The sequence below is a fragment of the Dipodomys merriami genome, unplaced genomic scaffold, assembly GCF_024711535.1.
Source record: "Dipodomys merriami isolate MVZ:Mamm:240054 unplaced genomic scaffold, mDipMer1.0.p SCAF_29, whole genome shotgun sequence".
Classification (NCBI taxonomy): Eukaryota; Metazoa; Chordata; class Mammalia; order Rodentia; family Heteromyidae; genus Dipodomys; species Dipodomys merriami.
Genome location: NW_027204381.1, coordinates 3,580,308 through 3,599,052, shown reverse-complemented (window position 1 = coordinate 3,599,052; position 18,745 = coordinate 3,580,308). Strand labels below are relative to the sequence as shown.

General features: G+C 39.6%; 1 protein-coding gene across 3 annotated transcripts in view; it reads right to left on the bottom strand.

The window, feature by feature from the left end:
• Positions 1-4,146: 4,146 nt before the first annotated feature.
• Positions 4,147-18,745, bottom strand: part of LOC138838829 (platelet-derived growth factor D) — a 165,191-nt gene continuing 150,592 nt past the window's right edge. For all 3 annotated transcript variants that reach the window (XM_070038199.1, XM_070038198.1, XM_070038200.1), the window contains 2 exons: positions 12,702-12,922; positions 4,147-6,730 (listed from right to left, as the gene is read on the bottom strand). In XM_070038199.1, coding sequence (XP_069894300.1) covers positions 6,605-6,730; positions 12,702-12,922 — 347 coding nt within the window. In that variant the 3' untranslated portion in view covers positions 4,147-6,604. The remainder of the gene's footprint in view (positions 6,731-12,701; positions 12,923-18,745) is intronic.

Here is an 18,745-nt window from a genome sequence, read left to right as displayed (position 1 = left end):
TATCACTTCAGTGACATTATTAGCTCACTGAAATATCAATTAATCAGGGAATATATATCGTGATGGTTCATTGGCTTTTCTGGTTAATTGTAGGTTAAGGAGAAAATGGTTTGTGCATCAAGACATACTGAAATTGTTACTAAACTTTTTCCTTTTTATGATATAATGTATTCAAAATTCAACAAATAAGGTTAAGAGATTGCTCTCCTGTCAGCTAGGTATGATACTGGATTCAGATACTGGATACAGACCCAGAAATCTTTCTGTCCCAAAGTCAGACAGATGGCTCTGCTTTGTGACGCAGGGGGCAGGAGGTTTGCTAGGGCAGCTCATAGTCTATGCCTGAGGATACCAACCCAGAGGCCTCTGCTCAGATCATAAACTAAGAAAGGACTTTTCAAAGAAAGAGAAACACCATGCTGGATGAAGCAAAATTGTATTCAGTGATAATTCAGCCTATCTGAAGCTCAGTAAGGAAAACCAAGAATTGGTAAGAGGTAAAAGAAAAAAGTTACCAAATGTGGTCTTTAATGACCACAGGGCTTCCTTGCTTAAGGAAGTGATCTAATCAAGTTTGTATCTTTGAGAGACCTCTTAGGTAGCTTTGCAAGTGATTGGTGAGGAAAGGATAAAAACAGGAGGGAGAAGAATCAAGGGATGTGGTGGCAACTTGGCCAAAAGACAAGAGGACCCAGAGTAGCTGGGGATGGAAAGGTAGGAGAGGAGAAATCTCTTATTGTCCAGCAGTTTCTAAAGTGTGTCCCAAATCCAGCACCATCTGAAAACTTGATAGGAATGCAAATGATCTGGTGACATCTTAGATGTATTAAGTCAGAGCATGCTGGGGTAGGGACCAGCATCACCAGCTTTTTGGGTAATTCTGATGCATTTTAAAGTCTAGAAACTAGGGCCCTAGATTGGGATATAGGATTTCTAGATGACTTGGTATTAGGAGAAAAGGAAATAGGTGTCTTGAGTAACTGCTTACAAACTGAACCACTAATGACTGAGTCACTTCATTAAATGTTTCTTAGGATCTTTACAGAAACCAGGATAATCAGAAGCTTGTATATAATTTAAAAACATATTTAACAATAATCTCCTAGCCTTCTGACACACACATTAATTAGCTCTTGTCCACAGCATTCTACCAATGACTTCCAAATGTTGAGTCCAGTAGTCATCTTTAAATGGCACCATGTGTTTTTAAATGATGGGGAATGATGGAAGAGGTGATAGATTAAGATGCAGTGTACTAATAAATGGACTTGTCCAACTATTTAAAGATAACAGAAAAATTTTTAATAGATAAGGATCAAAACCTCTGCGGATAGAGCCCAGTACTCCATGTAATAATCTTTGTAGGTTTGAGAACCCTGCATCTTATCTCACTACCTTCTTTCCAATGTCCTGAAGGTCCTTTACATTAGCCAAACAAATATGAAACTCGAGGGAAGAGGAACTACTTCTATTAAGGTCAGCCTCTTGGGACAGAGAGCCAGGTAGAGAATGATGGAGAAAGCATCTAGTTATACAAATACAAGCAAGACACTCGGCACAATCCCATTCAGCAAGACACTCGGCACAATCCCATTCTATCTAGTTTTCTGCCATCACACTGCTCAGTTATGTTGGTTTCTCATTGTCCACTGAGTTCTTCATGAAGGCTACCTGACATACAACTCAACCCTTGAGTCTCATTTCTGTCTATCCTTAGTCTCTTTTTGCTTGACTCTCATTTCCTGACTATAAATACAATCTCCAAATACCAACAACCTGCCAGAGCAGATCTCATCAATGAGTCACAGCTTCTGTATTTGTGAATTTGCCTATGTTTATAGTAGGCTTTGCACAAATCAATAAGCAGTGTCTTTGCAGTCATTCAGAGTCATGTGTAGGGCTTTGACAAATTAGAAACACACATTCTGAGCAAATGTCAATCATTGTATCTTATTTCAGCTTTTGTACTGTACACAAGGGTTGTTAGATGATGCATTTAGTACTGTTCTATTATATTTCTGTACTTTTTGGTGGTGATTTTGCTAAAGCAAATCACCCTGTTAGCTGCTCAGTGGGGGAAAGTGTGCATTTGATCTTGAATGATCCCCTTGTCTACCAAATGGTGGGTAGATCTGGTGAGAAAGAGGAGTAGGTCAGTCATAGGGAAAATAGGACTAGAAGAAGAAAAAACACATGTGACTTCAACCACAACGAGAATGTGAAATATGAAGAGACTTTGTATTGCACATGTTATCTGAAATGCAAATTGAATGCAACAATAGCATTAATTAATTAATTAATTGATTTTTGGACACTAAACCTAACAAACAGTATCTAACAATTTAAAATAATTAGAAAGTCAGATAATTTAGTAAGAAATGAAGATTTCTTAAGTTGCTGCTTCTATATATTAACCTTCATTATGGACTAAGCCCCATCACCTTTCATATGATCTCCTTAAGAGTTTGGGAACACTTCTATGGAAATGACATTTGTTTTTAAAAGATACTGATTGATTTGTACAAGTTAGAAATACAAGTTAATAGCAAGAAAAAGTCTTAAATCAAGCATTTAGCTATATCTCCACTGAGGTCTAACTATTTTATTTGAGACCTTTCAATATGCTATGTTAAATTTTGAAGGCCTGTAGAATCTTTAATTTGATCTTTAAAAACAACAGAATCTGAGCAAATGTCAACAAAATCAGTGAATTAAAATATTCTATCTTTAGCCTATTTGACCAGGCCTATCAATAAACAAAAATGTATTTCCTAGGATTTTAGGTGTGAATAGTAATCTATGAGTTTTAATTTAATATTCTTAGAGGTCCCTAGGAACATATGAGCCATCTGGACATCTGTTGAGTTATTCTACACACACACACACATACACACACACACACACACACACACACACACACACACACACACGCACGCACAAATGCACTATTTAAGAAATGAAATAAAACTCACAATAGATTTGCACTAAAATCCTGTTTATGTATAGTTATGTTTTACACAAAACTTGTTTTGAAAATTAGCTATTATACACAGAATTACTGCATCTCTCCCCTACATGGTTTATGCACACATTAGTGAGTATTTCTTGTCACCGAACACAGATAACTCTATTTCTGTTTCCTGAACTGCTAAGTTCAAATGGCAGTAATTCACTCAATACTTTACTGTTTTTATTAATGTCTAACCTTTCTATCTGAGGTATCTTGATGCACTATGCTAAGTTCTAAAAGCCCATGTAGTAGTTATTCTTTGTTTAAAATATATTAAATAATTTTAAGTATTTGTCACAGGAATTAGCATTTAACAAATCAGTTTACGAACACAATGCATCTTGATTGATGCATCCCTATGATCAATGTTCCCAGCCCTCCCAACCCAATTCCTTCCCTCAATTTTCTTACTGTCATAAGGAGATGCATTGAGTATTATGACTGCCTGCAACCCCTTTCCTCTTTTCATTTGTATACCCCTTCTTTCAAATAGTCATTATTCTTGATCTTTAGAAACAATACAATTTGAGCAAATGTCAATGAAATGCATACATTAAAAATAGTCATTCAGATACATCAATATCTCTAGTAGGATGATAATAATGATTAAACTAAAAGCAACAGCAACATTTCTTGCAGCTAGAAGACCTCTCTTGTGCTCTGTGCTCACTCACAAAAAGGTAAGTCAAACGCTAGAGAGTAAATGTGATGCCATAATAGTCTCCCTGACCTAGTGTTAGCAGAGGGTGTCAATCTGGAAGGGAGAAGAGGGAGGAGGGACAAATGGAAATGATTTCAGATCCCAAGGAAGGGAGAGCGAGGCAACACTCTGACATGGGCAACATCAGAGGTGAATGTAATTCATTCTAAGTCCTGTGGGGGAAAATACAAATGCAAAGTCAACAGCAGCAGCAAAATCACAAAACCCAAGTCCTATCTCACAGCATGCCTGCAAGGTGGGAAGAGGCAGGAGCCCGTGCCCGGGGATCAGGTGCTCAGCATTCCAGCTCTTAGGAAATGAAGCTCAGAAATCATCAGATCTTGGCATTCTCAAAGACTCGGATGTATCTGTGAAAGTACTTTTATAATATTGTACACCTTTTACAACTACAATTGAGTACTAAATAATAGAGTCATTTTGTTCAAAAGCAATATTTATTTTTCATGAAGATAAGAGACATATTACATTTGCTATAGAAAAAGCCATGAGAGGAAAAGGCTGCATGTTACTGATACGACAAAAAAAAAACCATAAAAACTTCACTTCTGAAAGTGTTCTTCCCTGTAAGGAGATATTGCATAAAGGCATTATTCCATGTGACTGAGCTGTGCACTAATGTGGATTTAATAGGGTTTGTTTAGAAATGAAATTTGTACAATGGCTTTTTTTTATGCCTTTGATGGCAACGAAAACAGATTTATTGGCTACGTGTTAGAAGTATGATAGACAACTGATAACCAAGGGAGAAGTTTTAATAAAACACTCAGAAAAGGAACACAAAAGTGAGTGGATGATGTCTGTTTATATTTCAGCTAATAAATACAAAGTAAAGAGAGGGCTTCAATTGAGAACCGTTCTGGTTATTGCAGTCTGGAAGGCTTATTGAAAGTTGAGTAGAACACTAGTTTGTCACAGTTAGAGCTGTGATGTGAGCTGTACAAACCAGTGAGTGACGAGGATGTTCAGGAAACTGATATTTTCACAGGAAACTTACAAGTGGCCAGGAAGGGGAAGAGTGGTTCCTGATTACTAGTGTCTGCCTGGGCTATTTCTGAGTGTGCTCTGTGATTCTAGAGATTTAAAAGAATGGAGTATTTAATTTGAACACTCATGCCCTGAGTAAAATCACCAGACACTTTTGGAGAAGCTTTATAAGGTCTATATCAATAAACACAAGTTTCTCATCCCTAAGAGCTGAGAAGAAATAAGCTACTCAAGTATAGTTAGTTTTGGAGGTGAGAACATCAAACTTAGCCATTTAAGTGGTTTGGGGGCCGTTCACCTGGACATCAAAGATTTAACCAGCCCAGGTGTATATATCAGGCAAACAAGCATGTTTTGGTCAGTAGAATCCTGGACTCACAAAGAAGGCAAAAATGTAGTTCCCAGTAAGCCCCTGGCTCTGTTGGTTTCAGTGTTTCCCCTTACGCTTCTTACTACACAGAATGATGAATCACTTCCTACTTCAGGAATCAGTCTCTTTACAATAGACATGAAGGAGCCAGAGAGGAAAATTTCCTCTAAATATCAATAATTAATGCAAAGCAGTTTACTAGTAGGAGACCAGGGTCTTGCTTGGGCTTCTACCTTGGAGAGCTGAAAGCACCACAGATTTGAAAAAGAGCCCCCCTGATCTGATTTCACTTGCTTTAGAAACAGGAATTCTGAATGGTGAGTGAGTCTGTGATTAGGGATTTTACATCAATAAAATTTGGTGGTTCTATTACTGCACAGAAGCTTTCAGGCTATAAATAATCCATTGTGGCTTGCCAACAAAAAATGCTATTGTAAGTCCATGTGTACATACAGAGGAGACAGGAACATAAAGACAAAAATGCATGAAATTACCAGCACAGTTTAGAAGAGTTTAAACCCATTATTAAATATGGATTCTACCAAATATCTCGTCTAATTTCCAGTTATGTTGATATTTTAATGCTTTATTTTTTTGTTTTATTTTTACTGTCTAAAACTTACAATCAATATCAGTTTAAAAGATATATCCATAATCCCCAGGACATTCTTGAAAGGATTTGTTTTTGTGGAGAAATTTTGGAAAGCAAAAACTAACATCCATAATTCTGTTCCAACTTATATATCATTTCTTGATGGATCATAATAATGAACCTTCTGAGGTTTCTTTTAGAGATGAATATTAAATGAATTAGGATGCATAAAAAGAAAACTTAAAATGACTTTAAAACTCTTATCATGTTATTGTGGCACCATTTTAGAGACAGGCAATTGTGGTCCATGCTGGTAGGTATGTAGTGCATCTTATGGGAAAAATGGTTGTATATTTACCCTTTCCCAGAAACCATGCTTTTCCTTTCTTATAATTAAGGCATATATATATATATATATATATATATATATATATATATATATATATATAAGAAAAGCTCATCTTTTGATTCCTTATTGCAAGACACTCTCTTTAAGAGATCAAGAACAAAAATGCAGTTTGAAAATTTACCTTCTGAATTTCCTTAAGATTAGTTTGGTGTATTTAACACATCCCTTATTTTGGCAAATTATCAAGGTTGTAAATAATTCAACTATATGGTCATACATACTAAATAAACCATTTGATCTATTTACACGCAGGCATGGATATATAGCGGTACTGCGTATACATATATATCCTCATATACTATCATTAAATGCAACGCTAGATTCTTGGATACAGACGTTAATACACCTTTCTACTTGCCATGGCACTAACAAAGCTAGGTTGCCTTGGCAACCACTTGTATTTCATTGCATTGCAGGCAGCTAGCAAGTTTGGCTGTTGGGGGGAAAGGGGTCCCTTTACCGCATCCTCTTTAAACTAAAGTTTCTTCCAGGCTTAATGTAAGGATGTTGTTGTTCTTTTATCGAGGCGGTCTTGAGCTGCAGATGCAATCACATCGTTCATGGTGATCCAACTGGATGTCCACCAGAGCCATGTTCTTAGCTCTGCCCCTCCTCTTGAAAAGGCCAGGCTCAAACCTCAAAACCTAAGACAAGAAGTAGAATTCCTGTTAGAAAACTCTTGGAATGTAATTCAGTTGGATGACATCTAGTCATCCCTTCCCTGAAAACTGTTTCTTAACCCTTTGATAAACTCTGGTATCTCAGCTTGATTTTCACTAAGTGCTGTTCCACATATATTATTCCTCTTCTGATCAAAGCATGGGTTTAGAAAGCACATTATTGCCTTAGACAAGGCAATTTTATCAGTATGAACTCAGCACTGGATCATGGTAAAGAATTTTGCCCTGAGAGGTCTTTAGTGGCCATAAATAAATGACAATATATTCCTGTTCTTGTTTGCTTGTGAAGGCATATAATGCCTTTGGCAATTCGAAAGAGATCAAGCTTCATTAAAATCTTTGCTCATAATAACTCTGTGTCAACATACCATTTCTTTGGTCAGTAAATATATCCTTAATTTTTTACTTAGTATACCAACATCATTTCTTAAATTTAAAGTACTGAGAGCAGTGTGGCATTTGATTCTTCTGGCTCCTCTATTCTCTCCTGCTGCCCACCTATAGAAAACAATAACGGGTATTTTTCAATGAAGACCTAAGTAACCAACTCACTAAATAAACAATGTATTGCATTTAGGGATTTCAAATAACCTTGCTCATGGCAGATATAACATCCCTAACTCTACCACATTTGCTATGAGTGTTTTAGAAAAGATAGGGAGTGGATTCCCTACCTAAAGCTTTGCTGAGAAATTTTCCAAAAATAAATATAGCCACTATTGTCCAAGGCAACCTGCATGTAACCAGATTTAGGTGATGGAGGATGCAAGGAAGGAGAATGATTTCTAAGAAGCTGAGCATGTGATAAATCTGCTTTGTTTAAATAAGTCCATCATCAAGGCCTAGCCATTTTCATGACTGGCATCTGTAAAATCAGCACTCAGTGGATTTGCTTTCACATTTGATGGCAAACAAAAGCGAGTGCTTTGGGGGTGAAAGCAAAAGCCTGAGCAGGTTTTTGTAACCAGCTTGATTGTTCAGGGATTTTCCCTATGTTTTATATTAAGCAACGTGAGCACAGTATATATGTGTTTTGCTGATAAGAAGAGAAAAATGAATTCGCAGACACTTTTCCCAGACAAGACAGGAAAGCACTATTTGGACGAAGTGGAAATTGGACTGCTTTGCTGGTTGATCACAGCACTGATGTTCAAAGCTTTCAGACCATGTAATAGTCTTAGGTTCAGGTACACAGCATTGAAAAGAGGAAGAAAGCAGGGCTGATTTGAGGGAGCATGGAAAGTTAAAAGAAAAATGAAAAGCTTTTCATCAGAGGAAGCAAACTAGTGGTTTATGGGTTATCTGGTCAGCTTTAAAGGGAAGGAACCACTGAATTAATTATAACAGCTGAAGGAAACTTGCTAATAGGTACCATCAAGAAATCCTTTCTTATTTGCTAAGCTATGATTCACAGCTGCAAACACACAGGGAAAGATAAAAGCACTGAGGGGCAGTCAGCCATTTCTTAGCACCTATGGGTGAAAATGGAATTCACTCCCCACCCTGGAAAAGTCATGTAAAGCTAGGCAAAGTTGACCTCTATTACAGGGAGTGACTGGGCCACTGGTGTATTTTATACACACCACTGTACAAAACAAGGGATGCTCAGTTTTGCAAATTACCATATCACCAAAGATATTTAACTACAGTTACTTGCCTTGTTGCCAATAAACCACTGAATGAATCATTGACATAAGCTGTTATACTAATAAAACAATACCAAGCAGAAAAGCTATCTGCTGAGTTGGGCTCTTGTTTATTGGGAATATAAAAAAGGTTGTTAAGGCCTTGTAACAGTTTCCAAATTAATGGCTGACATAGGAACACAAGCAGGCATTTCAGGGAAAATGCACTGTATAAACCTGAATCACTACGTGTTTATTTAAGATGCTATCCAAACTCTAAAACAGGCGGCATTCATTACATACACATAAAAAAAGAAACATGATTCTTAGTTTTGCTTCTATTCTGATTTCTCTCATGTGCAAAAAAAGAGAAAACCCTAAACAGAGTCAAGATTTTTAAGCGATGGTTACTGCAAGTAAACGCATTTGGAGAAAGGATAACCTGTTATCTCCCTGGGTAACAACCCAGCTGCAGGTGGCAGTCTAAACAGAGGCTGAGCCCTGTGACTAAAGGGCCAATGGGAGTCTTAAGATACAACACTCAATAAAGTAGCTACTAGTCTTGCGTGGGACTTTCCATCCCCATTGGTTGAAATTAAATAAAATGAAAAAGTTCAGCTTTTCCTTGCATCATGTATATTTCCCTCAGTCCATAGTCACAGGTTGCTAACAAATGCCACTCGAGACAGTGCAGGTAAGGCAGCATTCATTCTGTTACTACAAGAAGTTCCACTGGATGATGCAAGTGGCTAAAACGTTGTGACAAAATTCCTGGAAGGAAGGCCAGGGAAGATTCACTCCTATCATTCTCTCTCTGCTGCCTCCTAATGGGTTAACTGTTAACTAAGACTATGTCTGTAGCCTGGGGACTAAAGGAAAAATAGATATTATGTTAAAAGGTTACCATACTTCTAGGGGATATCCATTTCCCTGTCCACTATGCATTGCCAAGGGAAGACGAGACCTAAACTAATAGTACCCACGAATAGTCTACACAATACATTTTCTGAAGCCTGTCTAAAAACAATCATAACCCAAAGAATCTTTCAGAATGGTAGAAGCTGCTCCATAGATTTCTCTTGCCATCTATCAATCACCCTTCTCCTCCAAGGTTGTAGGATTTTCTCACTTTTCCCTGAAGCAGGATAAACGAGACTTCCTGTGACGGTGCCCTGCCTGTGCCCTAGAGTCTTGGAGGATCCTGGGACAGGAGAGCCGGCTGAACACACAAGGGCCTTGTGGTATTTCTCCTGACTTACCTGGAGCTCACATTTCTATCTACCATCATCAAACCCACTACAGAGAAAACACTCAGGATGAACTTCATTTCCCAAGGAAAGGTCTTGTGCCACAGAAAGTGTATAAACAAATTCAGACTTTTCTCTTAGTTGTCTGACTTTTGTTATGGGGGCCTCAGATATTTTACCTCGATAGAACAATGGTTGAAAATAGGTTAAGAGGGAACTTACAACCTTTTGAGAGCAAGAAATAATAATGCATAGTGCTACTGCATTATTGTGTCAGTCGCTGGCAGAAGATGCCTGACCTGTGAAAGAGCAGGGTGTTAGCTTCATTAGGAGTGCTCTGATTTGCCAGCTTTTAGTTCCCTCCCCTCACAGAGAAATATGTGCGGCGAAGCACGCAGGCTTGTTATGCGACAAGTTCTTGTTATTCCCTTAAGGGTGTCATCTCTCCTAGAAACTCATTTCACATATCATCAACTGCAACCCGGGGGCTGGAAAGCTGCTTTTTCATCTTTCAGAGGTAAGGAGACAGAAATAGGAAGAAGAGAATAAAGCACTAGAATTTTTTTCCTCGTGAGATTAAGCTCAAGCAACACCCCCGATGCTAGAGATGGGCTAACCCTTCTGCTGTATCCATGGAGGGGGTTGGTGTCAGCAGACAGTGATAAGTTGACACATTTCAAGGGAGTTTCAGGAGTCTAGGGAACTCTGGCTGGAGTGCTTGTGGCAGGTGTGCAATGACTGACTGAGTGATCCATGCTGCTCTGTCTTGTGTCTGGCATTCGGCAGAATGATTTTGTATAGAGCTTCGCATAGGCCTAAGAGTAAAAACATTATGAACACATGTTTTAAAGAGATGCTTTAGGGTGCACTTTCCAGAGGATGGCAACATTTTATACCACTCATGACTGAACAAAGAAACAAAAGATTTTTTTTCCCTCTAGATACTAATTATGAACAGAAACCTATTGTGTACAGAGACAAGAAAGGAGCTTAGAGAAGGAAGGTGGCTGGGTCCTTCAACCTTCATCAGAGGTAACTGGGAAACTAGGAGGCAAGCATCTTTTGGGGCATAGGATGAACTTTTCTCTTTCTACTATAAGGAATTTAAAAACATGCTGAAACTTCTGTCTGAGCACAGAGTCAAGATAAAAATAAAACACTCCACAAATACATCAAAGGCTTGAGCTTGGAGGTCGTTCCCCAGTTATTACTGGTTGAGATCTTGTCACTTCCTGATTATTTCATTCTGCATTTATCCTTGGAGTACCGTTCAACATGACAAAACTGAGGTTCTTCCAATCTAGAGTTCATCAGTTCATGCAAAAATAAAACACAATGAACACAGATGATAGCATTCTCTAGATATGGAAACAGCTTTCTTCCTTTGAAAACAGTGGGCCAGTGTAAGCAATTCTTATGAAAAGAAAATAACATTTCAGGGAGGTTTGAAGACTATGCCCCCATCTAAGGTGGGCCTGGAATTTGTGTCATGACCTTCTGCATTTTCCAGATTGAAAACATCAGTTCTGATGGACCATTTTCGTATAACCCCCAAGTTACCTCTTACTAATGTATTGTTTTCAGGAATAAAAGAGACATTTTTGTCTCTTTTTAGGTTTTTGCCATAATCCAAAAGCCTTTTCCAAAGGTCAGTTTTACAGAAGTGGAGGACTTAATTTAGAACTATCTGACTTCTCCTTCTACTGGGTCTTGATGGAAAAGCAACTTGAACAATAGTTCCTAATAATAATGTCTGCTTCAAGTTATAACATACATTTTAAAGATATTTCTATATATGTCATATCTTACAAGGCACACTTCATTGGGATTATTCTGTGTGATGATATTCAGGGCATCCCTGGAAGGGGTTACCTGGTATAATACCTTAGCCTCGTTTGGTATATTTGAAAACTGAGTCTCTAACATGAGTTGCTATCATCATGTACTTCCTACAATCAGCAAGGAATGGCAATGTCAGGAGCAGCGCCAACTCCTCTAAATCCTGTACTGTCTTAGATGCTCAGTAAGTTGGTATATATGTCAACAGAAAGAGCGTAGGATGTCTAGGGATTAGAACTCAGATTCTGGAAGGAGCAGCAGCAAGTTCAGGCCCTGGCTCTGTAATGTACTGACAATGTCTTGCTGTCACCTTGTTGATTGTTCCAGGAACTAACCGACTCATCTACAGAGAGAAGCAGAAGAGTAAGCTAAGAGCACTGCTAAGTGAGCTAATGGTACTTACCGTACAGTGTAGCGCCTAGTAAACACTCACACAAAATCTGCTTTCTTTTCTTCAAGGCTGCTGTTCTTAAGTTTTGTCCCTCAACTTTTATATGTATTTTATTCATTTTTTGATAACACCAGAGCTAATTATTCAGGTAGCATTATTTAGGAAAAGTAAATTCCAAAAAACCCAAATGAAAACAAACAAAAATCTACCTAAACATTTTAGAGAATATTTAAAGGTCTCTGACAGTTTTGATTCTGATATCTTTACTATGTTTACTTTTAAAAAATGATTTCAGTGAATTAAAATTTGGCCCTTAATAACATCTTAAAGTAATATAAACTTGCACTCATAAATCCTATTGCTGGGTACTGGCGGCTCATATTTATAATCCTAGCTACTCAGAAGGCTGAGATGTGAGGATTGTGGCTCAGTTCAAAGCCAGCCCAGGCAGGAAAGTCTCTGAGACTCATCTCCAATTAAACACACACACACACACACACACACACACACACACACACACAAACACTTTCTAGAAAGAGGTCAACTAAACTAAAAAACTATTGTATCGTTCATGAGGTTCTACATTGTAACAAGACTCTTGTCTCATGTGGTATACTGTGAGGATGAAAACAAGGAGCTCTTTCTTCAGGATGGAATTACCCTTTCCCTAGGACATTGAGCTTGGGGAGAATTCTAGTCTCCTAGTCACCCCCCTGGCTGGATGTCCTCGTGATATGGATGACCTCTTTTACAGACTCTGACATAGACAATTGAGCTGCCCGCTCAGGAGGGCTGACTGCAGCCCTGGGACACAGGATCCCCGGGCGACGTACCTCATGATACTTCTTCACCGTCTTCCCTGAATTGCATGTGCAGGATTTCCAGTTGTTGGCGCCTGATCCACAGCCACAGTTTCCTCCGCAGCGCTGCACGAGCAGGCAGCGTGGGAAGAAGACCACGCTGGACAGCTTCAGCTCCTCTCTGAGGTTGACGGAGTAATTCCTGGGGGTGCAGCTGTAACGCTTGACGTCATCGTTGAGTCTGTCCAGGTCCACTGTGGACAAATGCACACATAGCTGTGTAAGCAGATGCAAGTGTGAGCAGAGATGCCCAGCATGTGACCTCTGGGATGCAGTGGGAAGAGTTTGTTGGGACAAATTCAGCCCAAGAGTTATAATCTGGCATTTTGTGATGGGGCCTCAAAGGTGGGAAACCTAATTTCTCTTTAAATCCTACCTGCCCTTCAAAAATAACAATAAGAATCTTTGGTTAAAATTAGTGTCTTTGCTTAAGTTTCCTGGTACCTATTTTTATTTTTCCATTGGGGGAAAATGACTTTAGACAAGAAATGGAAACATTTGGTAATGTAAAATGATTGTCTTTTATCTTAAAATACCACATAAATTGCTGCTTGGTTCTAAATTAATTCTGAATCTAAGCCATTACTGAAGTACAACTTGAATTATATCAGAGCTACATTAGAGACAATCGCTCTAATGAACATACTTGACAATGGGATTTGGTTTTTTGGGTTGTTTTTTTTTTTGACGGTTATGGGACTTGAACTCAGGGCTTGGGCATTGTCCCTGAGCTCTTTTGCTCAGGGCTAGGGTTCTACCACTTTCAGCCACAGTTTCACTTATGGGTTTTGAGTATTTAATTGGAGATCAGAGTCTCACAGGGACTTTTAATGTCTAGGCTGGCTTCGAACTGCAATCCTCAGATCTCAGCCTCCTGAGTAGCTAGGATTACTACAGGCATGAGCCACCAGCATTCAGTGACAATGGTAAATATGAAGAAGGCAAAAGTGCTAGTTTCATTTAACTCCAAAGGCCACCAAAGTCTTACTGGAAATGGCAGTGCTGTGAGCACAGTGCACATTAGTGTGTCAGGTCCTAGGTAGCCGTGCTTCACTGCGGCTAGGTGCTTGAATTCTGCTGAAAGCTATAGATTTCTCATCATGGCTCTGTCTACTCTCAGCTGCAAAGTTATTTAACAGCTCTGACCCTCTGTGTCCTCATGTATAACATAAATATTTGAAGGGTTGAAATGAGTGTGTGTGGAACTCAATTAATGCTGACTACTTTCACTCATCTTGACTCTTGGGTCCCTCCACCTTTGTTTTCTTTCCTCTTAATTGTTAATCTATAGTTAGTTCTTTTTCTCTTTTGGCTATGTCTTACATAAAAGATTATCAAGGAATGTGGTTAATGAGACTATTATGAGTTAAGGATGTTCTACTCAAACGGCAGAGCTAACACGAATATGCTTGAGTGAAATTTGTATTGTTGTTATATAAATTATGTTTTAAAATAACGTTATCAAATCTACCCAACCATCAACCTATTTGGCCTGGAAAGCCACTGACTGGTGCCCACTCACAGGACTATGTTCTCACTAGACTGCAGTTACAAGAAAGCCCTTGGCCGGCACAGGTTTTGCCACCAAGTAATTCTCTCCATGCCAATCTCGGCCACTCCAGGAGGACTACCACAGATACCAGGAAATTATTGTCACATTTACTCTGGCCCCAGTAAGTGCCTTAGTCTTAAACCAAAGCTTCTTCAGGAGCAGGAAGGCGTGGACTCTGTTGACACCAGTCAAAGGCCAAAAATCCTGTCAGTAAAATGCACGGAGAAAAAAATGGAAGGAAAAGGCACAAGTGTGGTCTGAGTCCATTAAGCTCTGATAATAAGAAAATACCATTGAGAGTAAGAAAGAGAAGGACCATGGGGCCAGGTGACCCCCTGCAGCACAGCATCCACTCAATAGCAGCAGTCCCGGGCGCCGCCTCCCAACTGTGGCTGTGTTTTGATTCTCAAGGGCAGGGGTTTGTCCCTATCTGTTCTATGCTGAGCCCAGGACGCTGAACAGACTGAATAAATGCTAAATAATCACTGTGCATAATTTATTGCTGTTTTTTTCTTCCTTTGTCAAGGCACGTCATAAGTTTAGCTACAATCAATCCAGATTTAAATTGAATGAACTCTGTCTTGGGAAAGGAACCATTTTATTGCTGCTAAAGCTCTGGAAAATAACTGCAAGCCAAGCAGGAAGGATTACATAAATGGATTAAGAAGTGCAGCCATCATCTATTACAAGTGTCACCTTGAGATAAATACTGATGCTGGCCTGTGCATTACTGGGCTGGTGGACAGGGCTGATGCAGCAGGCCAAACCTGCTGCTTGTGATAATGAGAGTGCATTTGTTTAACTCGGGGGTGTAAAGAGGTACAATTAGCAAGAAAGGACAACGGTGCATGCGTGTGGAGACAGAGGGACCAGAACGAAGTACCAGTAGTAAGTTTCTGCTTCTGGTTGGGCCTCTGCTAGGCATTTTCATTTGTGACTATAGTTGGTTGTTCCTCAACCTTTTAAGAGACTAACCCAGAAGATGAGTAAATAGCAAAACAAGGATTAAAGTCTTTCCCCCTCCATCAAACAGAACTGAGGCGTGGTGGGACTCCCACTGCAGCAATATCACCCGGTGCCGTTGGCTTTGCTACAGGGTGTTAAACTGAAGCTAAATGTTGAATGTCTGCCTCCTTATCTTCAGGATGTATTCCAGCCAAATTACAATATGTCTTTCCTACAGGAACCAAGTTAAACTACCAAGTCCCCCAACAAACCAAACAAGGCAAACATGACTCAGTCTCCTTGAAACCAAGCTCCTCACACTGTGTAACTGTCTTACTGACAAGCTCTGGTTACTTCTCCTTCTTAGCCCCTACAAAGAGATTCACAATGCTGTCAGTTTTCTGCATCGACTCACTGGGGGGACGAAGGACGGCTGTGAATTCCAGTTGCCCTGCTGATCAGGGGATTGAAACCACCAAGGTACCCAACTTAGAACTTGAACTAAAAGGTTCCTCAGACTGGATGCAAATGAATTCAAAGCACGAGTACAGATGTTCTGCAAGGGCCTTTGAATTTCCAGTCAGAGAAGAATGACTAGACAGCTCAGCAGAGCGGGGAGCCAGACAGGGGGCTGAGCAGCAATTAAGGCTTCCGGTGTTGCTCCGGTTGGAAGGTCTCTGTCTGGTGTGAGGCTTTGGGGAGGGAGCCAGCCACGTCCAGGGAGAAAAGCTGCACTTTACATCCCTCCTTCAGTCTCCGTGGCTGAGCATTACAGACCAGAAAAGGGTGTTCCAAGTTTGATTCAAAGGCCCATTAATTTCATTTCATTTCCCTTCAGCACACCCAGGTGGACAGAACATTATAGTATACTACTATCATCTTCACTGTCCTTTTGGATTTAAGTCCCGTTTCTTTTCCTAGACCTTTGATTGTATGGAGAATGCTCTGTGGAGAATCCACTTCTGGTCACAATGGTCCAGGGTGAGTCGGCACACAGTGCACAGGAAACATCATTTCTTCTGTGGCTCCACCCCTGGCATGCAAGCCCAACCTCAGGCTGTTTCGTCTGTGCTAGGAATTCTGGGATTGAAGAACCAGGGATCTGAGTTTTTAAAAATCTAGAATGAGAGCACAGGGCGGGGACCTGAATGGGCACCCTGGCTCAGTTTCTAATAGTTTAGGTCTTAGGTTCTGGGAGGGACAGTCAGCTTGGTCTTCTTGATCCTCTCTATGAGATTACCAGAACTGGAACAGTGGAAAGTTCTTCTCCTATAAGACTGCATGAAATCTCATAAGTGCTAAGAGTTGCCCTGACTTTTACACTGGCCTTTGAGAAGTTTAGGGAAAAACTGGTCCACAGCTTCTCACTCACTGATCTGTACAGTTCTTGGTAGCAGTGCAGTCTTAATCATCTTTATCTCTCCTCACATAGTACCTAACTGCCCCTCCCCCCAATAGAGGGCTGAATGAAACTTAAGATCCTTTCTACTAAAACCACTGATTTTCAATAATGAGAGGCAGATGTTGCCAAAAATAAAGATAGATCTGTGTCCGATTTCTTTGAAAGGAGTAAGAATTCAACCTGATTGCATCAAGGAAAATGACCAATTTTTCAGTTTAGGTTTTCACAGCATAAGGAGGGAGAAGTAATTCTGAATAGTATTCAGAACGTGCTCTTATCTCCAGCCTTCCCTGGAGTATAGTGTAGAACAAAAATGATAACAGTGGGAAACTCGGGTTCTAGAACCAGCTCTATCAAAGATGGACTATGGTTCACAAAGATGACTGGCATGAAGACCCCGGGGAGCTAGAAGAAGGCCTTGGAGCAGGCGGCCTGACTTCAAGAAGGCTGCGTCTCACATACATATCTCAGGGTACAAAGGAAAGTGTCCTGGTCATCTGGGGAACTTGGCCCCATAATCTGTGATGGAAGTGCTAACTACTGCAGTGTGAAATACTAGATTTATGACACTTGAAGGGGTGGGAGGTGAGGAATTTATGAATGATTGTATTTTTCTACCGAGCTACTAGGGGATCTCTGATGTTTTCAAGGCTCATAAATTTCCAGGAAGAGTCTGTTCATCTTTGTGGGCTTTATAATCTCAGTGTGATTTTTTTAGGTCCCTTCTTCTCTAAATCCCAGAGAAAATATTTCTGCAATTCAACTTCAATTTGGAGGTTCAAATAAATCTGGAAATAGCAATTATCTTATAGTTGTTAAGGTGGGAATGTTAGGATATTTTAAATTTAAAAATAATGAAATACCCTAAATTTCCTAACTCCATATATCTCTAAATGGAAATATTTGCCACTTGAATTTATGAAAATTAAGCTAAGTCACAGTGAATGCTCATGAACAGAGTGCTAATTTTCAAAGGTTAAAAAAAGATTGTGAAGCACATTAACTAATGCATAGTATATTCAGGAGAAGGTTCCAATAGCATAACTCCTTTAAACAAGTAACTTAGCATTTAACAAAATGATATTGGGAAGCTGGAGCATGTGTTGTTGGGACGGGAGTAGCTAGATGGGGAGAGGTAGGGTTAGAAAATGCAGTTATGGGGCTGGGAAGGTGGCTCAGTGGTAGAGCACTTGCCTTGCATGCATGAGACCCTGGGTTCGATTCCTCAGCACCACATAAGCAAAAAAAAAAAAAAAGCTGGAAGTGGCACTGTGGCTCAAGTGGTAGAGCGCTAGCCTTGAGCTGAAGAGCTGAGGGACAGTGCCCAGGCCCATAGTTCAGGCCCCATGTCCGGACCCCCCAAAAAATGCGGTTATAAGATTCAATGTACATATGTGAAAATGGAATTAGGTAAACTGAGGAGGGGGGTGGTGTTAGATGGGACAGAATGATGACAGGGTGACACTGACCAAGCTGTATTGCACTCACAAACTGACTGGTTACACTGAAACCCCTTTGTACAACTACTTAAAGATAATACAAAAAAATAAGCAAATTAAAAAATGGGGGGAGGGATGGTGGGAGAAAAATGAAGGAGTGGGCAACAATGTTTGACAAGAAGTGTACTCATTACCTTACCTATGTAACTGTAACCTCTGTACAACACCTTTACAACAAAATAAAATACAATTTTAAACAAATGTGGTTTTTTAAAAAAAAAAAACCAAAACAATGTGAAGCAATGGAGATATGGAAATTTTCTGAGCACCTACTATGCACCCAGAACTGTGGTGCAGTGTTTTCAGAAAAATCAAGTCTCGTTGGTCTTATAACAAACCTCCCTCTTAGCTATTACTATTCTAGTGTTGCAAATGTGGAAACTGAGAGATCAAGGGTTAGATAACTTAAAGTCACTTACAACAAAATAAAATACAATTTTAAACAAATGTGGTTTTTTAAAAAAAAAAACCAAAACAATGTGAAGCAATGGAGATATGGAAATTTTCTGAGCACCTACTATGCACCCAGAACTGTGGTGCAGTGTTTTCAGAAAAATCAAGTCTCGTTGGTCTTATAACAAACCTCCCTCTTAGCTATTACTATTCTAGTGTTGCAAAT